We start from the raw sequence: 14,598 nt of genomic DNA, 5'->3' as shown, positions 1-14,598 counted from the left end.
GCTCGTTAAATTTTCAAAATTTTAATATAACAAAGAGAAAATGTTACTAGTATTCGAATCAACAAGTTATTGTCATGCTATGTCTCATATTCTTCTAAATAAATACTGAAACTTTTAATAAAAACACAAAATAGAATTTGAAAAACAAAACAAAAAAAGAGAAAAAAAAATCTTCAACAACTACAAAATTAAAAAATCGAGTCCACGCACTCACCATGTATATATAAACATTAACTTAAGCAATAATAACCAAACAAAAGAACCCAAAGAAAGGCAAGAAAATGGACAAGTCCTTTACTCTGTTCTTAACTCTTACGATTCTCGTCGTCTTCATCATCTCTTCACCTCCGGTCCAAGCCGGCTTCGCCAACGACCTCGGTGGTGTAGCATGGGCTACGACTGGAGACAATGGTTCAGGCTGCCACGGTTCAATAGCAGAGTGTATCGGGGCGGAGGAAGAAGAAATGGACTCAGAGATCAATAGAAGAATATTGGCGACCACAAAATACATAAGCTATCAGTCTTTGAAACGGAACAGTGTGCCTTGTTCAAGAAGAGGTGCGTCTTATTACAATTGTCAGAACGGAGCTCAGGCTAATCCTTATAGTCGTGGTTGCAGCAAAATTGCTCGTTGCAGGAGTTAGACCTACAAACAAGAAAGCTATCTTCTTGATCTTGACTTATGTTTTCTTTGATCCATCAAGCGTTTTCATTTTAATTAAATCTTTAAATATTCATCATGTCTCTGCACAATAGTAAAGACCTATGTTTTGATCAAATTGGGTTGATTTGTAATATTTTATGTGAATAATCATGGTCTTAATGATCCATGAAGTTGTTTGGTTTTTAATTATTACAAAGAGACGAGTATTCAAAGAGTTATTACCTACGTTTGATCAAACCGGGTTTGGTTTGTACCTCAGCCGCTTTCACAGTCGGATTGAATAACCGGTCTCAAGTTGCAACACACAAGTGACCAACTCTCAACCTAACCCTTACCAACTCTCGGCGCGTTTACGGGAATTAGTTTGTTTTGAAAATTAATATTTTATATATATTGGTCGATTTGAACCAAACCGGATCGTAAGAAATTGGTTTTATCCATGATACCACTTTTTCTCTTCGAAGGGTTTGAGAAACTGAAACATGGGCTTGGAAACATAGAAGGAAATTCACTACAAAACAAAACATACTTGAATTAGTAACAAAAAGCGTGAAACATGCAGACATTATTATAACAAACTAACATTTTTGGTTCTTGTCTAATCAATTAGGGGTTGTCTCAATAAAACATGTCGCCCATCAGCTTGACAACATGGTTCTAACACGGTTTCTTTTAGGTTAAATTGGCCAAGTTGCTAATCAGGAGAACACTATCTTAATAATTAAATCAAGTAGTTGAACCATCCGTAACAACATCAATTTTATAAATCATTTTCATGTAATTTGCAAAATTTTATAGTTAAAACTTAAAAACGTTCCATCGTTGAAAGAAAATAGAGGTACTACAAATAACAATAATATAGGTAGAAGATCCATGATAATGGATTTTTGATTTTTTTTGGTTTGTTAAAAGGTATTCATTAATCATGGCAAAAATTCGCAACATGTTTGCTTGCATACGCTAGAAAAGAAAGAACATGATGAGTTACAATTTTTTTTAATCTTCTCCCTAGCTATCCCAAATATCCGAAAATAAAGAAGAAGATAATATTCAGGATTGAGTTTCTCTTTTTATAAACAATAGAAAACATCTTCTTCTTTGGTTGATCCTTATCCCAAAAAATGATTGGCCACAAAATTTTGAAATATTTTCTTATACATTTTCCATTCCACCATTAAATGTCTCGTCTTTCTCTTTTTCCCTCTTTCAATAAGTGATGGATTTGAACCAACCGACTTAAAATGGGCCGGTCTTAAAGCCGCACCACACTAATGGGCCTTTACCTATTTACAATTTTTCTGTCTATTGAACAGTAGACTTACTGCTCATATAATTGGCGGGATCAATACACGTGCTTAATACTAGAACATTCGGTTCGTTCCTAACTGCAAACGAGTTTGGTAATTTAGTTACCCCATAATTATCACCACAGTTGACCTTAGTTTTAAGTTTGAAATTCATCTAAAACACCATATATTTGAATACATTACAAATACAATGAAACATATGACACACTTGTGTGATGGTTTAGATAAAATACGTATTGAAATAGCTGTAAGAATGTTACTTGAAATGCAATAAAACGCATGTCAAGTTGTCAACATGTAAACCCAACAAATTAAACGATTAAAAAAATCAGCCACAAAAACAGGTAGAGCATGCAGCAAAATATTCCAATGCTTGGGTCTCTATGTTAAGTTCTGTAATTCGTCTTTATTATATATATATTTGGCAAAATTTAAATATTGACCGTTGGATGTTTTTGGTTTTAAATCTGTACCAATAAGCGAATGAGAGAATCTACTTCTTCAATATAATTCCCTCAAAATCTACTTGTGATCATTTTATAATGCTTTGGTCAAAAGTGCTGATTTTGTAATTAATTAATTTTTGTCGTTTCTAATACGAGGGTGAAATTTGTTTCTTAAAGTAAAAAAATGGAAACTTGTTAAATGTTTTAGAAATATGACAAAGAAAAAGGAAAAAAAAAAAAAAAAAAGAGTGGAGATACGAACTTTTATATAAGAAGAAGAGAAAGTTGCAGCACTTGTCTGAATATTATTATTTAAGATAAAACCGACTTTTGCAGTGAAAATCTCTTCTTTGAATCAAGCGGCGGAGACGGCGGCGGTGAAGAAGAAGAATTAGAGAGAGAGATATGGTTGATACGAGACGTAGCTCTTCTGCTTCCAAGCGTTTTTGTGCTGCAACAAGTTCATCCTCACGTCCTACCAAACGATCCAAGGTTAAGATCGACACCTACGTTCGTGGCTCTGCTTCAATTCTCATCTCTGCTTGATTCTGGATTTCGATTTTAGGGAGAAAGGAGTTTGATCAATTCTCTTCCTCCTGGATTTGAATCTGGGTTTTATGAATTTTGGAATTTCGTGTTGATTTTGAGTTTGGTTGTGTTTAGGCGGCGGCGGAACCGGCATCGTCTTCGTCGGCGAGTGAGGTGCCGATTGATAATCAAGCACCGGTTTCGGATCCTGGATCAATATCTGGAGACCCGGAACTTAGAACTTCTGATCCGCAGAGTAACGATGCGGAGAGGCCAGTTACTACCACCGATGTGCCGGCGATGGAGACCGACACAAATCCAGAACTTGAAGGCTTGGTGACGCCTACACCTGCAGGTTTCCATGCCTGCATGTTGTCCTTTCATTATATAGAAAAAAGGATCTCTTTTTCTCATATGTTTTGGGTCTTTTTCTCATATGTTTTGGGTTTTTTCAGGTGAAGTGGTGGTGGAAGCTGAGAAATCGAAATCCTCAAAGAAGCGGATTGCTAAGGCTCCTTGGGCCAAGCTTCTTTCTCAGTTTCCTCAGGTTTGTGTTATTTGATTTATATGTTTGCTTGCATGTTTCGCATTACCCTTAGCAAATTGAGCCTAGTTGGTTTACCGGAATATGGTAAAGATCCTGGCTTTTGGTTTATTGGGTCCACTTTAGTCTGCTGCCATGTCAAGGGATGTTTACTGGCTAGTCTCTATCTAGGGATGTTTCAACTTCCAGTGACTCCACTTACTTTTGTCCTTATTTGCAATTTCAGAACCCTCATCTTGTCATGAGAGGCTCTGTGTTTACTGTTGGACGGCGAGCCTGCGATTTATGTATCAGAGATCATTCTATGCCCAATGTTCTATGTGAACTAAGGCAGTCTGAGGTATGGACACTATCTGATTGATCTTCTACTACCCTACAGGACAAGAAAGCCTTTTTTCTTATAAGGTTTTGTTTTTTGCAGCACGGAGGTCCATCAGTTGCATCGCTGGAGATAATAGGGAATGGAGTACTTGTTCAGGTCAATGGCAAGATTTACCAAAGGAGTACTTGTGTTCATCTACGGGGTGGCGATGAAATTATCTTCACCACCCCTGGGAAACATGCTTATGTATCCTTTTACAAGTTCTTTGAAAAGTTATCCACGTTCCGTAATTAGGGTTGATATATCATCTATGAGGTTCTTATTATCTATATTCAGTGGTTATTCTATTTTTTTCTTGACTAGTGTTCAGATATTTCAGCCTCTTAAAGATGAAAATCTAGCTGCTCCAGACAGAACTTCTTCCTTGAGCCTTTTTGAAGCGCAGAGTGCCCCTCTGAAAGGGCTTCACGTTGAGACAAGAGCAAGAGACTCTTCATCTGTTGATGGAACTGCCTCTTTATTGGCGTCTATATCAAAGTTACAAAATGTCCCTTTTCTACCACCTACTGCTAAAAGTGTCAAAAGGCAGCAAAATTCAGAGGTCCCTGTGTTACCTTCTAGCTGCGATGATTTTATTCTGGATGTTGACTTGAACGATGCTGATAGTAATAATGATCATGCTGCTATTGCTTCAATGGAGAAAACTGTTGCTTCGACTTCTTGTGCTGCCAACGATGACCATGATGCAGATGGGAATGGAATGGATCCTTTTCAAGAACCTGAGGCTGGAAATATTCCTGATCCTGCTTATGAAATTAGACCAATTTTGAGTTTACTTGGGGATCCTTCTGAATTTGATTTAAGGGGTAGCATTTCCAAAATACTGGTGGATGAACGAAGGGAAGTGAGGGAAATGCCGAAAGAATATGAACGTCCATCAGCTTCGGTATTAACTAGACGTCAAGCGCATAAGGATAGTCTGCGAGGAGGAATACTCAATCCTCAGGACATAGAAGTTTCTTTTGAGAACTTCCCATATTTCTTAAGGTCAGCCGTGCTTATAATTTTCTATTAGATTTCTTTGCTATTGTGGTGTTCCAAATTTGGATAAACAACTTTCTGAATTCTCACAGTGGCACAACTAAGGATGTTTTGATGATATCCACATATGCCCATATAAAGTATGGAAAGGAATATGCAGAGTATGCATCAGATTTGCCAACAGCGTGTCCCCGTATCTTACTCTCTGGACCATCTGGTATAAGGGAAACTCTGGACAAGTATTGTTTATGAATCTTTTGTTTCTCATTTCCATTTCCCTAACAAATTCTCATATGGAATATTTGAAGGCTCTGAGATATATCAGGAAATGTTAGCAAAAGCGCTTGCGAAACAATGTGGGGCCAAATTGATGATTGTTGACTCTCTCTTGTTACCTGGGGTAAACTTCTGTTTTTTTTTTCCCCATTTTGAGCGTTTGATTGAATGCATATTTGTAACATATTTTTTTGTCTATCTTGGAATCGTGAGCATATTGGTATTAAATTGGCACTCTGACTATTGGTTCCAAATGCTTTAGAAGCTATATTTGTCCAGGCAATCTGTTAAGTTATTGGAATTTACACAATACTGCTAGCATTGATTCTCTACTGTTTCTGGATGGCTTCAGGGTTCAACACCCAAGGAAGCAGATACTACCAAAGAAAGTTCTAGGCGTGAAAGACTGTCCGTGCTTGCTAAACGAGCTGTACAAGCTGCACAAGCTGCTGTTTTGCAGCATAAGAAACCAATTTCAAGTGTAGAGGCTGGTATAACAGGTGGATCAACATTGAGCTCTCAGGCTGTTCGGAGGCAAGAAGTATCAACTGCAACCTCTAAAAGTTACACCTTCAAAGCAGGTACGGTTGCTTATGTCTTGTTTTTTTTCCTTTGTGGTGCCACTTTCTGTGTTACTGAACAAGCACTTCCGTAATTCTTAGGTGATCGAGTAAGGTTTTTAGGCCCTTCAACTTCTTCTCTTGCTTCTCTCCGAGCTCCACCTAGGTATTGTTTTTTGTTTTTATTCTCTTCTTTTGTTCGAGGGGTTTTCATCTGATGTAGATTGTTGTTGTCAAAACTCAATTTATTTCTTTTTTCGTATTATTCTGTCTAGGGGACCGGCAACAGGTTTTCAAGGAAAAGTACTCCTTGCGTTTGAAGGCAATGGATCTTCAAAAATCGGGGTTAGATTTGATAGATCGATACCAGATGGCAATGATCTTGGTGGTCTATGCGAAGAAGACCATGGTTTTTTTTGTACTGGTAATTTTCGTGCTAATATCTACTACACATTTGCGTTTAAAAGGTAATTGTAGTAATGACATTCTTCCTGTGCAGCGAGTTCTCTTCGGTTAGAAAGTTCTTCCAGTGACGATGCTGATAAACTTGCCATTAATGAAATCTTTGAGGTAGTTCTACCACTTTTTGTTGCCTATATTAAATCTTTGTTTTCGTAGCTACAGAAACCCTTTAATCTTTTTGAATGATCTTGTAGGTAGCTTTTAATGAAAGTGAAAGAGGGTCATTGATATTGTTCCTCAAAGACATTGAGAAATCTGTGTCGGGGAACACTGATGTGTATATAACTTTGAAGAGCAAGCTTGAGAATTTACCGGAGAATATTGTTGTCATAGCTTCGCAAACCCAGTTGGACAACCGAAAGGAAAAAGTAGGAGTTCTATTTAATATCTCTTTTTGTATGCTTAACCTGTCTTGATAGACTTAAGTTCTTCTCAACATGGTTAGTTTGATTGTTTTGATCGTTTCATTTTCAGTCCCACCCTGGAGGTTTCTTGTTCACAAAGTTTGGCAGCAACCAGACAGCACTGCTGGACCTTGCATTTCCGGTATGATAATCTTTTATAATTTCTAGATTATAAGACATCTAATATTCTTTCCCCTGGATTGTAACTTGTAAATGACGATGCATTATATTTAGAGTGATTTTTCATGTCATCTACAGGATACTTTTGGTGGTAGACTGCAGGATAGGAACACAGAAATGCCTAAAGCAGTGAAACAAATCACTAGGCTATTTCCAAACAAAGTGACCATCCAATTACCTGAGGTCTAAGCCTGTACTATTTTATTTTTTTGTTTACCATTTGTTTCTTTTTATTTCATTTTCGTTTGTCCTTAAAACATAACAGGATGAAGCTTCGCTGGTCGACTGGAAGGATAAACTTGAACGTGATACTGAGATCCTGAAGGCTCAAGCTAATATTACAAGCATCCGTGCGGTGAGCATCTTTCAGTGAAGTCCTATGTCTATCTAAATACGCCTGCCTTTTTGTGTTTCCTTATGTCTTTGTTAATGGTTCTTGGCAGGTCCTTAGCAAAAATCAGCTAGTCTGCCCTGACATTGAAATCTTGTGCATCAAAGATCAAACCCTTCCTTCTGATAGTGGGCATCTTTAACTTTTCCTTCTTTCTTTCTTTCTTTCTTGAGCATCTGGTTATTTGTCTAATCGAAAACCATATGATTAATAGGTGTGGAGAAAGTGGTTGGCTTTGCTTTCAATCACCATCTTATGAACTGCTCAGAACCTACAGTCAAGGACAACAAGCTTATCATCTCGGCAGAAAGGTGAGCTGAAAATATTGATCATGTGGATTCGGAGTGTGATATTTTCTTGCGAATAACTGTTTGGTGTGTGTTGCAGCATCACATATGGCCTGCAGCTGTTGCATGAGATTCAAAACGAAAACAAGAGCACAAAGAAATCTCTGAAAGTAATTATATAGAAATCTTATGCTATTTTGACTCCAAATTAACTTCTGGATTTTAACAATTATTATGCTATATTATTTCAGGATGTTGTTACAGAGAATGAATTCGAGAAAAAACTACTATCAGACGTCATTCCTCCAAGTGATATCGGTGTTTCTTTCAGTGATATTGGGGCTTTGGAAAATGTGAAAGATACCTTGAAGGAGTTGGTGATGCTTCCTCTTCAAAGACCCGAATTGTTTGGCAAAGGTCAACTTACAAAGGTACCTTTCTTGCTTTTTAAAATCAAATCGTTGTTTCATTCAATATTCTATGGAAACTGAATTATAACTGTTTTTTTTTTCATGCAGCCTACAAAGGGTATACTATTGTTTGGACCGCCTGGTACGGGGAAGACAATGCTGGCAAAAGCTGTAGCAACCGAGGCTGGGGCAAACTTTATCAATATTTCAATGTCCAGCATTACTTCAAAGGTATTGATCACTTAAAACGGTTACCTGACTCTATAGTGTTTTCTTTGAGATTAGACTTGACTTGAGATTTCGTGTAGTGGTTTGGTGAGGGAGAGAAGTACGTTAAAGCTGTTTTCTCTTTAGCAAGTAAGATAGCTCCAAGCGTCATTTTTGTTGATGAGGTATGTTGCTAGACGTTAAGAACAGCTCTCATACCTGTTTATTACAGTTCCTTTTTCTTTCTGAATATCTTTTGAACGGGATCAAAATTATGTAGGTTGATAGCATGCTGGGAAGACGTGAGAATCCAGGAGAACATGAAGCTATGCGTAAGATGAAGAACGAATTCATGATAAACTGGGACGGCTTACGCACAAAGGATAAAGAAAGGGTTTTAGTATTGGCTGCTACCAACAGACCATTTGACCTTGACGAAGCAGTAATTAGACGGCTTCCCCGAAGGTAATGAATGATAAACTGTCAATTATTCTCTGATTTCTGTATCTTTGTCATCTTTGAAGCGTTGCTTAAGAGAAGATCTTCTGTGCAGGTTGATGGTTAATCTGCCGGATTCAGCAAACAGATCGAAGATCTTGAGCGTGATTTTGGCGAAAGAAGAGATGGCAGAAGACGTAGACTTAGAAGCAATAGCAAATATGACAGATGGGTACTCAGGGAGTGACTTAAAGGTCTGTAACTTCCTCCATCCAAAGCACAAACTGAAAACCCATTTCATAAAAATCCACATTCTAATCAAATTGTCTGGTTTGCAGAATCTTTGCGTGACCGCGGCACATCTTCCTATCCGAGAGATTCTTGAAAAAGAAAAGAAGGTTTGTCTCTGTTTTAAAAATCATAATAATGGTTATGATTGTGGTTTTTGAAACCATGGTTTTGTTGACTCGCAGGAGAGAAGTGTGGCTCAAGCCGAAAACCGAGCAATGCCACAGCTATATAGCAGTACAGACGTTAGACCCTTGAACATGAATGATTTCAAAACCGCACATGATCAGGTTTGAGAAACTGAAACATACAAATTAGTTTCACCATTTGGTCTAGTTTTGGGATATAACGGAGTGTTTTTTTTTATTATTGTTGGAAGGTATGTGCGAGTGTGGCGTCTGATTCATCGAACATGAATGAGCTCCAGCAATGGAACGAGCTCTATGGAGAAGGAGGCTCGAGGAAGAAGACATCACTGAGTTACTTCATGTAAAGAGAAAACAGAGAGGTTGTGTTTTGTTAGTTTATATATATATATATATATATATATAAATCTCTCTCTAATTTATATGTTGTACAGAGAGATTGAGAGAGAAGAGAGTCAGTCCCCTCTTGAATTGTCTAAAAAATGTTTTGCTCGGAGCTGCCTCAATTCTTTTCTTTCTTTCTCCAAAAAAATATTCTAATATCAGATGTACAATCAATTTAAATGCTTGATGTGATATGTTACTATATATATATATATAATGTATATAAAGTTTAGATATTTTTATACTCCTAATTTTATTTACTTTCTTCTTTAGTTTTTGGTGGTGAAATTCATTATTGTTTTTATAAAATGTCTTCAACTGGATACTAATGGTTGATTAATAGGTTGAGCGAAACAGACAGATCTGAAATCAACGGTCCACGCAGGAATAAATTCTATTTTAAACTTAAATATTTTGTGATATTTTGAAGTCTTTTACAATTGAAAATATTTTGTAATACCATCTCTAAATCTCCCTCTTTTGATCTCCAAGTCCTCCATGGTTTTAGGGCTTTTGCTTTGCCGATTGATACCTAGGCTCTGATTTGATTTTTCCTTTAGAAAACTTTCAAAAAGTTTCAGTAGATTGGCTTAATTGGCTCTGTTGGTCCTTGTAAAGAGGATACCTTTTCGTGGTTGGAAAAAAAGTCACGTTTTGGCGAAACGCTAGTTTAATGAGATAGAGACGTGGCCATCTTTGAAAAGTCAACGTTTGGTCGCAATCGGTGACGTACACTGTCTATATTTAATTTTTCAGCAACCACAGTGATTTATTGAATGAATCAATACATAACAACAAAATTATCAGAAACACAATTCCTTCTTCTTCTTCTTCTTCTTCTTGTCTCCGATGTCAGCCATGGATGTTATGATTCACTCTTCAAGCTTTCTCCTCCCTTGCGACGAAACTAGTACAGGGACGAGATACGCTCTCGTTGTTCTGAACCAGAGTTTGCCACGATTCACTCCTCTTCTCTGGGAACATGGTACTGATGAATCGCTCTATTCTTCAGAATATATATGACTCTGTTTTCTTGGGGTTATTCTAAAATTGGTTTCGAATTTTCTGTGTAGAGCAGCAAAACTTCGTCTCTGTGCTGATGGAGGCGCTAATCGCATCTACGACGAATTGCCTCTCTTCTTCCCTAATGAAGACGCTTTGGCCATTCGAAACAGGTCCAACTTTCTGAAGCTGTATCTCTCGCTCTCTTACTCTTTCTTCGGATTTGAAGATTATTATTCAAATTTAGTGATGGTTTATTGGAATAATTAGTCTAAATTTGAGCTGGAGATATTTTTTTTGTATGAGTTCATAGATTCACCTTCTTCTTATCTTTATGTATATTACATAGAGAAAGATTTCATGAAGAAGAACTTGTATTTTAGGTATAAGCCGGATGTTATCAAAGGAGATATGGATTCTATACGTCGTGACGTCCTCGACTTTTATATAAACTTGGTAAGCTCTTAGTCTGTGATCACATTTTTAGAATTGTTATCCATTAGATCACAACCTATGTGTGTGGTGTCTTTGATAGATCTAACATGCTTTCGATTGTTCTACTTTGTGTGTGTCTTTAATCTCTCCAGGGAACTAAGGTTATAGATGAATCTCATGATCAAGACACCACAGATCTTGATAAATGCATTTTGTATATCCGTCACTCTACTTTGAATCAAGAGACTTCCGGAGTAAGTTTTTTTTTTATTACAGAGGAATGCTTTCTGCTTCTCTTTCTCTGCAACTTTTTCACCTTGTTTTTATGTTTTTCTTCTGTCAGCTCCAGATTCTTGCCACTGGAGCACTTGGAGGAAGATTTGATCATGAAGCCGGTAATCTCAACGTCTTATATCGATATCCAGATACAAGGATAGTCCTTTTATCTGACGATTGCCTCATCCAACTCCTTCCAAAGACTCATCGACATGAAATACATATTCAGTCTTCTCTAGAAGGGCCTCACTGTGGACTCATACCCATTGGAACTCCATCTGCTAAAACCACAACCTCAGGGCTTCAATGGGATCTCAGTAAGTAAACATCTTGCATCATCATCATTATAATCGTCATCATCAGCATCATCTAACTATAGTTTATATCTGTTCTTTTTTTATAATCTTCTTAAGGCAACACTGAGATGAGATTTGGTGGGTTGATAAGTACATCCAACTTGGTTAAAGAAGAGAAAATCACAGTCGAATCGGATTCGGATCTTCTCTGGACTATATCCATCAAGAAAACAGGACTTTCCATACAAGACCATACACCTTAGGCCCGGTAACAAAACACACTTTAGTATATTATACGCTACTATGATGTTCCTGATGCAACGAACTAGTTCAACATTATTGTGTTGATTTGTTGTTCACTGTACTAGCTAATAATACTTGTACCATTACTGTCGTTATACATTAAGATGCTTTTTTCTTTGGTTCTGTCATTGTTTATGTGGGGCTTTGTTGATTTGTCGTACTCAAAATTGTGACTGGATGTTGGTTAGATATTGGAATCTACTTGTGCGGTATATGAGAAAAGACAAAATTCAAAAGGTGAATGACTACGATTGAGCATATGTCATCAACCATAGTTCAGACATTAGGCACCATGCTTGACACGGTTGTTGTCTAGGGATGGAGCTCTTGTCATCGTCTCTGCTTCAAATGAAACTTGCTATTTGTTCTTTTAAATCACTCTTCTTTATGTTGGATGAGCTCTTTAGATCTAATCTCTTTCCATATTATAACAAGACCCATGGCTTTCCTTATATTTTAGTAATGGTCAACGACCACTGGCACTAAAGAGTGTATACATACTAACATCAAAGAAGACAATGATGTGGTTTGGATAATGAAACCTCTGAACATAGCCATGGAGTTGTGGATATAGGGGTAAGAATCAAGAGTGAGGATATGGTAGCATTGGTAGCCTGATGTCAATCAAGTCCTCAGAATCTGGCTTCTGCTCCAAAAACAAACATTGCCTGTAGCAAAACGGACATTGTTTTTTGTATACAAATAAACCTGATCCTAAAAGAAAGCATAGAACCATTTGGAATAAAATTAGTAGGCCAATAATATTGACAAAAAGAAGTTACATACTTAAACAAACCAATAAAAAAAGATGATTCTTCTAACCGTTATATATTATAAAAAAAGGAAATAAACCAAAACGAAATTTCCTTTAGTTTAGATTGATATTAGTAAAATGGAAATCGGATCTAAGTTTAGATTTCCTCTATAATCCCAATGGTTAGATTAATAAATATAATCCCAACGGTTAGAACCAAGAACCTTGTTTGCTTATTATCATCAATAAACTCTCACGCATTCTCTTCTTCTTCTTCTTCTTCTTCTTCTTCTTCTTCATACTTGAGAAATCAAAATTCTCTATTCACCTACTTCTTTCTTATTTTTCTTCTTCGAGAAACGAAAGCCAAATTCTATCATCATTCTCATCTATTTCTCTTCGCCGAACGACATTGAAGTAAGCCGTGAGTTCGAGTTCATCATCATTGATTGAATAACCCTCTCCAATCGAGATCGATTTCAGTTGAACTGGATTTGATTTTAGAATCTGAAGATGATAATCAAACTATCAATCGCCTGACGAAGCTAATGTCGACGCCAACACTCCGATGAAAACCAGCCTGAGAGCAATCGATCCATAAGTAACGGACGTTTGCTTCTTCGCCTTCGCCGTCAGATCTGCTCGAGTGAGAGGATCAACAAGAGGAAGATCGGAAAAAATTCTGAGAGTTTCGTCTAAGGGTTTCGAATGGACTTTTCGAGCGGAAGATCAGAAAAAATTCTGACGAGAGAAGACAACTACAAGAGAACGGTGGACCCACATTAGGCTTTCGAATGGACTTTGCTTTTTGGGCCCTTTTTGCTTCCCAAGCCCAACAAGGTATTTTACTTTCCTCCTTTCTTATTTTTGTTTTTCTCCCTTTTTTATTTTCTTACTAAAACTATAAGTTTTTCTTTTATAAGTGTTAAATTTTAAAATTTTGTGTAAACTAATTGTTAAATTTTTATAAGTGTTAAAATTTTTGTGTAAATTTTTATAAATGTTAAAATTTTAAATTTTTGTGTAAATTTTTATAAGTGTTAAATTTTTAAATTTTATAAGTTTTTCTTTTATAAGTGTTAACGTCCATACCCCTAAGAGGCGTCATCGGTTCAATATGATTTACACTTAATTTAATTTTTTAACATTTATTTTTATTTTATTCAAAAATATTTTTAAAACTATATTTTATATTACTACTAGTAAAACTATAAGGTTTTTAAACTATAAAGTTTTTTCTTATATGTGTTAAACTTTTAAATTTTGTGTAAACTAATTGGACACAATGTCCAAACCCCTAAGCGGCGTCATCGGTTCAATATGGTTTACATTTAATTTAACTTTTAACACTTATTTTTATTTTATTCAAAAATGTTTTTAAAACTATATTTTGTATTACTACTATTAAAACTATATTTTGTATTATTACTATTAAAACTATAAGGTTTTTAAACTATAAATTTTTTTCTTATATGTGTAAATTTTTTAAATTTTGTGTAAACTAATTGGACACAACGTCCAAACCCCTAAGCGGCGTCATCGTTTTAATATAGTTTACACTTAATTTAACTTTTTAACACTTATTTTTATTTTATTCAAAAATGTTTTTAAAACTATATTTTGTATTACTACTATTAAAACTATAAGGTTTTTTCTTATGTGTTAAACTTTTAAATTTTGTGTAAACTAATTGGACACAACGTCCAAATCCCTAAGCGGCGTCATCGGTTTAATATGGTTTACACTTAATTTAACTTTTTAACACTTATTTTTATTTTATTCAAAAATGTTTTTAAACCTATATTTTGTATTACTACTATTCAAACTATAAGGTTTTTAAACTATAAAGTTTTTCTTATATGTGTTAAATTTTTAAATTTTGTGTAAACTAATTGGACACAACGTCCAAACCCCTAAGCGGCGTCATCGGTTCAATATGGTTTACACTAAATTTAACTTTTTAACACTTATTTTTATTTTATTCAAAAATGTTTTTAAAACTATATTTTATATTACTACTATTAAAACTTTATAAAGTTTTTTATTATATGTGTTAAAATTTTAAATTTTGTGTAAACTAATTGGACACAACGTCCAAACCCCTAAGACGCGTCATCGGTTCAATATATAGTTTACAATTAATTTAACTTTTTAACACTTATTTTTATTTCATTCAAAAATGTTTTTAAAACTATATTTTGTATTACTACTATTAAAACTTTATAAAGTTTTTTATTATATGTGTTA

At 35.6% G+C, this 14,598-nt stretch overlaps 3 protein-coding genes and 1 non-coding gene across 10 annotated transcripts; 3 read left to right on the top strand and 1 right to left on the bottom strand.

Moving 5' to 3' along the window:
- The first annotated feature begins 162 nt into the window (after positions 1 to 162).
- RALF1 (rapid alkalinization factor 1) lies at positions 163 to 1,016 on the top strand. The gene has a single exon (NM_100171.3). It carries the CDS (start codon positions 282 to 284, stop codon positions 642 to 644), a length of 363 nt encoding a protein of 120 aa, NP_171789.1. The 5' UTR covers positions 163 to 281; the 3' UTR covers positions 645 to 1,016.
- Positions 1,017 to 2,618: 1,602 nt separating this feature from the next.
- Positions 2,619 to 9,536, top strand: AT1G02890 (AAA-type ATPase family protein). Of its 2 annotated transcripts, NM_100170.4 has the most exons (27): positions 2,619 to 2,909; positions 3,081 to 3,300; positions 3,401 to 3,492; positions 3,716 to 3,829; positions 3,911 to 4,057; positions 4,182 to 4,858; positions 4,945 to 5,069; positions 5,161 to 5,252; positions 5,481 to 5,709; positions 5,791 to 5,854; positions 5,964 to 6,112; positions 6,188 to 6,258; positions 6,345 to 6,518; positions 6,625 to 6,696; positions 6,813 to 6,917; positions 7,000 to 7,089; positions 7,178 to 7,253; positions 7,340 to 7,436; positions 7,513 to 7,582; positions 7,664 to 7,843; positions 7,931 to 8,053; positions 8,131 to 8,214; positions 8,310 to 8,494; positions 8,583 to 8,721; positions 8,806 to 8,865; positions 8,941 to 9,045; positions 9,135 to 9,536. In NM_100170.4, exons 1-27 carry the CDS (start codon positions 2,823 to 2,825, stop codon positions 9,246 to 9,248), a joined length of 3,741 nt encoding a protein of 1,246 aa, NP_171788.3. In that variant the 5' UTR covers positions 2,619 to 2,822; the 3' UTR covers positions 9,249 to 9,536. The 2 variants fall into 2 exon arrangements, with proteins under 2 accessions (NP_171788.3, NP_001117220.2); NM_001123748.2 differs by lacking the exon at positions 8,131 to 8,214 and having other exon boundaries at positions 2,713 to 2,909; positions 9,135 to 9,528.
- Positions 9,537 to 9,716: 180 nt separating this feature from the next.
- On the top strand, positions 9,717 to 12,115 carry TPK1. 6 transcript variants are annotated; one of them, NM_100169.2, is made up of 7 exons: positions 9,717 to 10,014; positions 10,142 to 10,270; positions 10,364 to 10,460; positions 10,671 to 10,743; positions 10,875 to 10,976; positions 11,066 to 11,315; positions 11,412 to 11,868. In NM_100169.2, exons 2-7 carry the CDS (start codon positions 10,144 to 10,146, stop codon positions 11,555 to 11,557), a joined length of 795 nt encoding a protein of 264 aa, NP_563669.1. In that variant the 5' UTR covers positions 9,717 to 10,014; positions 10,142 to 10,143; the 3' UTR covers positions 11,558 to 11,868. The 6 variants fall into 6 exon arrangements, with proteins under 6 accessions (NP_563669.1, NP_849580.1, NP_001321568.1 ...); NM_179249.3 differs by having other exon boundaries at positions 9,995 to 10,270; NM_001331363.1 differs by lacking the exon at positions 9,717 to 10,014 and having other exon boundaries at positions 10,074 to 10,270; positions 10,364 to 10,478.
- Positions 12,116 to 12,302: 187 nt separating this feature from the next.
- Positions 12,303 to 13,078, bottom strand: AT1G08815. The gene has a single exon (NR_143424.1). It is a non-coding gene; the product is annotated as an uncharacterized misc_RNA (transcript).
- Positions 13,079 to 14,598: the final 1,520 nt, after the last annotated feature.

Source organism: Arabidopsis thaliana (genome assembly GCF_000001735.4).
Source record: "Arabidopsis thaliana chromosome 1 sequence".
NCBI lineage: Eukaryota > Viridiplantae > Streptophyta > Magnoliopsida > Brassicales > Brassicaceae > Arabidopsis > Arabidopsis thaliana.
This window is presented reverse-complemented; position numbering and strand designations above follow the sequence as displayed.

Bases quoted from the DNA above. Each gene is read 5' to 3' on its own strand.
- RALF1 (NM_100171.3), top strand. From the start codon at position 282: ATGGACAAGTCCTTTACTCTGTTCTTAACTCTTACGATTCTCGTCGTC.
- AT1G02890 (NM_100170.4), top strand. From the start codon at position 2,823: ATGGTTGATACGAGACGTAGCTCTTCTGCTTCCAAGCGTTTTTGTGCT. The intron at 3,493-3,715 runs GTTTGTGTTATT...TTGCAATTTCAG, and splicing joins TTCTTTCTCAGTTTCCTCAG to AACCCTCATCTTGTCATGAG. The intron at 7,437-7,512 runs GTGAGCTGAAAA...TGTGTGTTGCAG, and splicing joins CTTATCATCTCGGCAGAAAG to CATCACATATGGCCTGCAGC.
- TPK1 (NM_001331363.1), top strand. From the start codon at position 10,135: ATGTCAGCCATGGATGTTATGATTCACTCTTCAAGCTTTCTCCTCCCT. The intron at 10,271-10,363 runs GTACTGATGAAT...TGTGTAGAGCAG, and splicing joins TCCTCTTCTCTGGGAACATG to CAAAACTTCGTCTCTGTGCT. The intron at 10,977-11,065 runs GTAAGTTTTTTT...TTCTTCTGTCAG, and splicing joins TGAATCAAGAGACTTCCGGA to CTCCAGATTCTTGCCACTGG.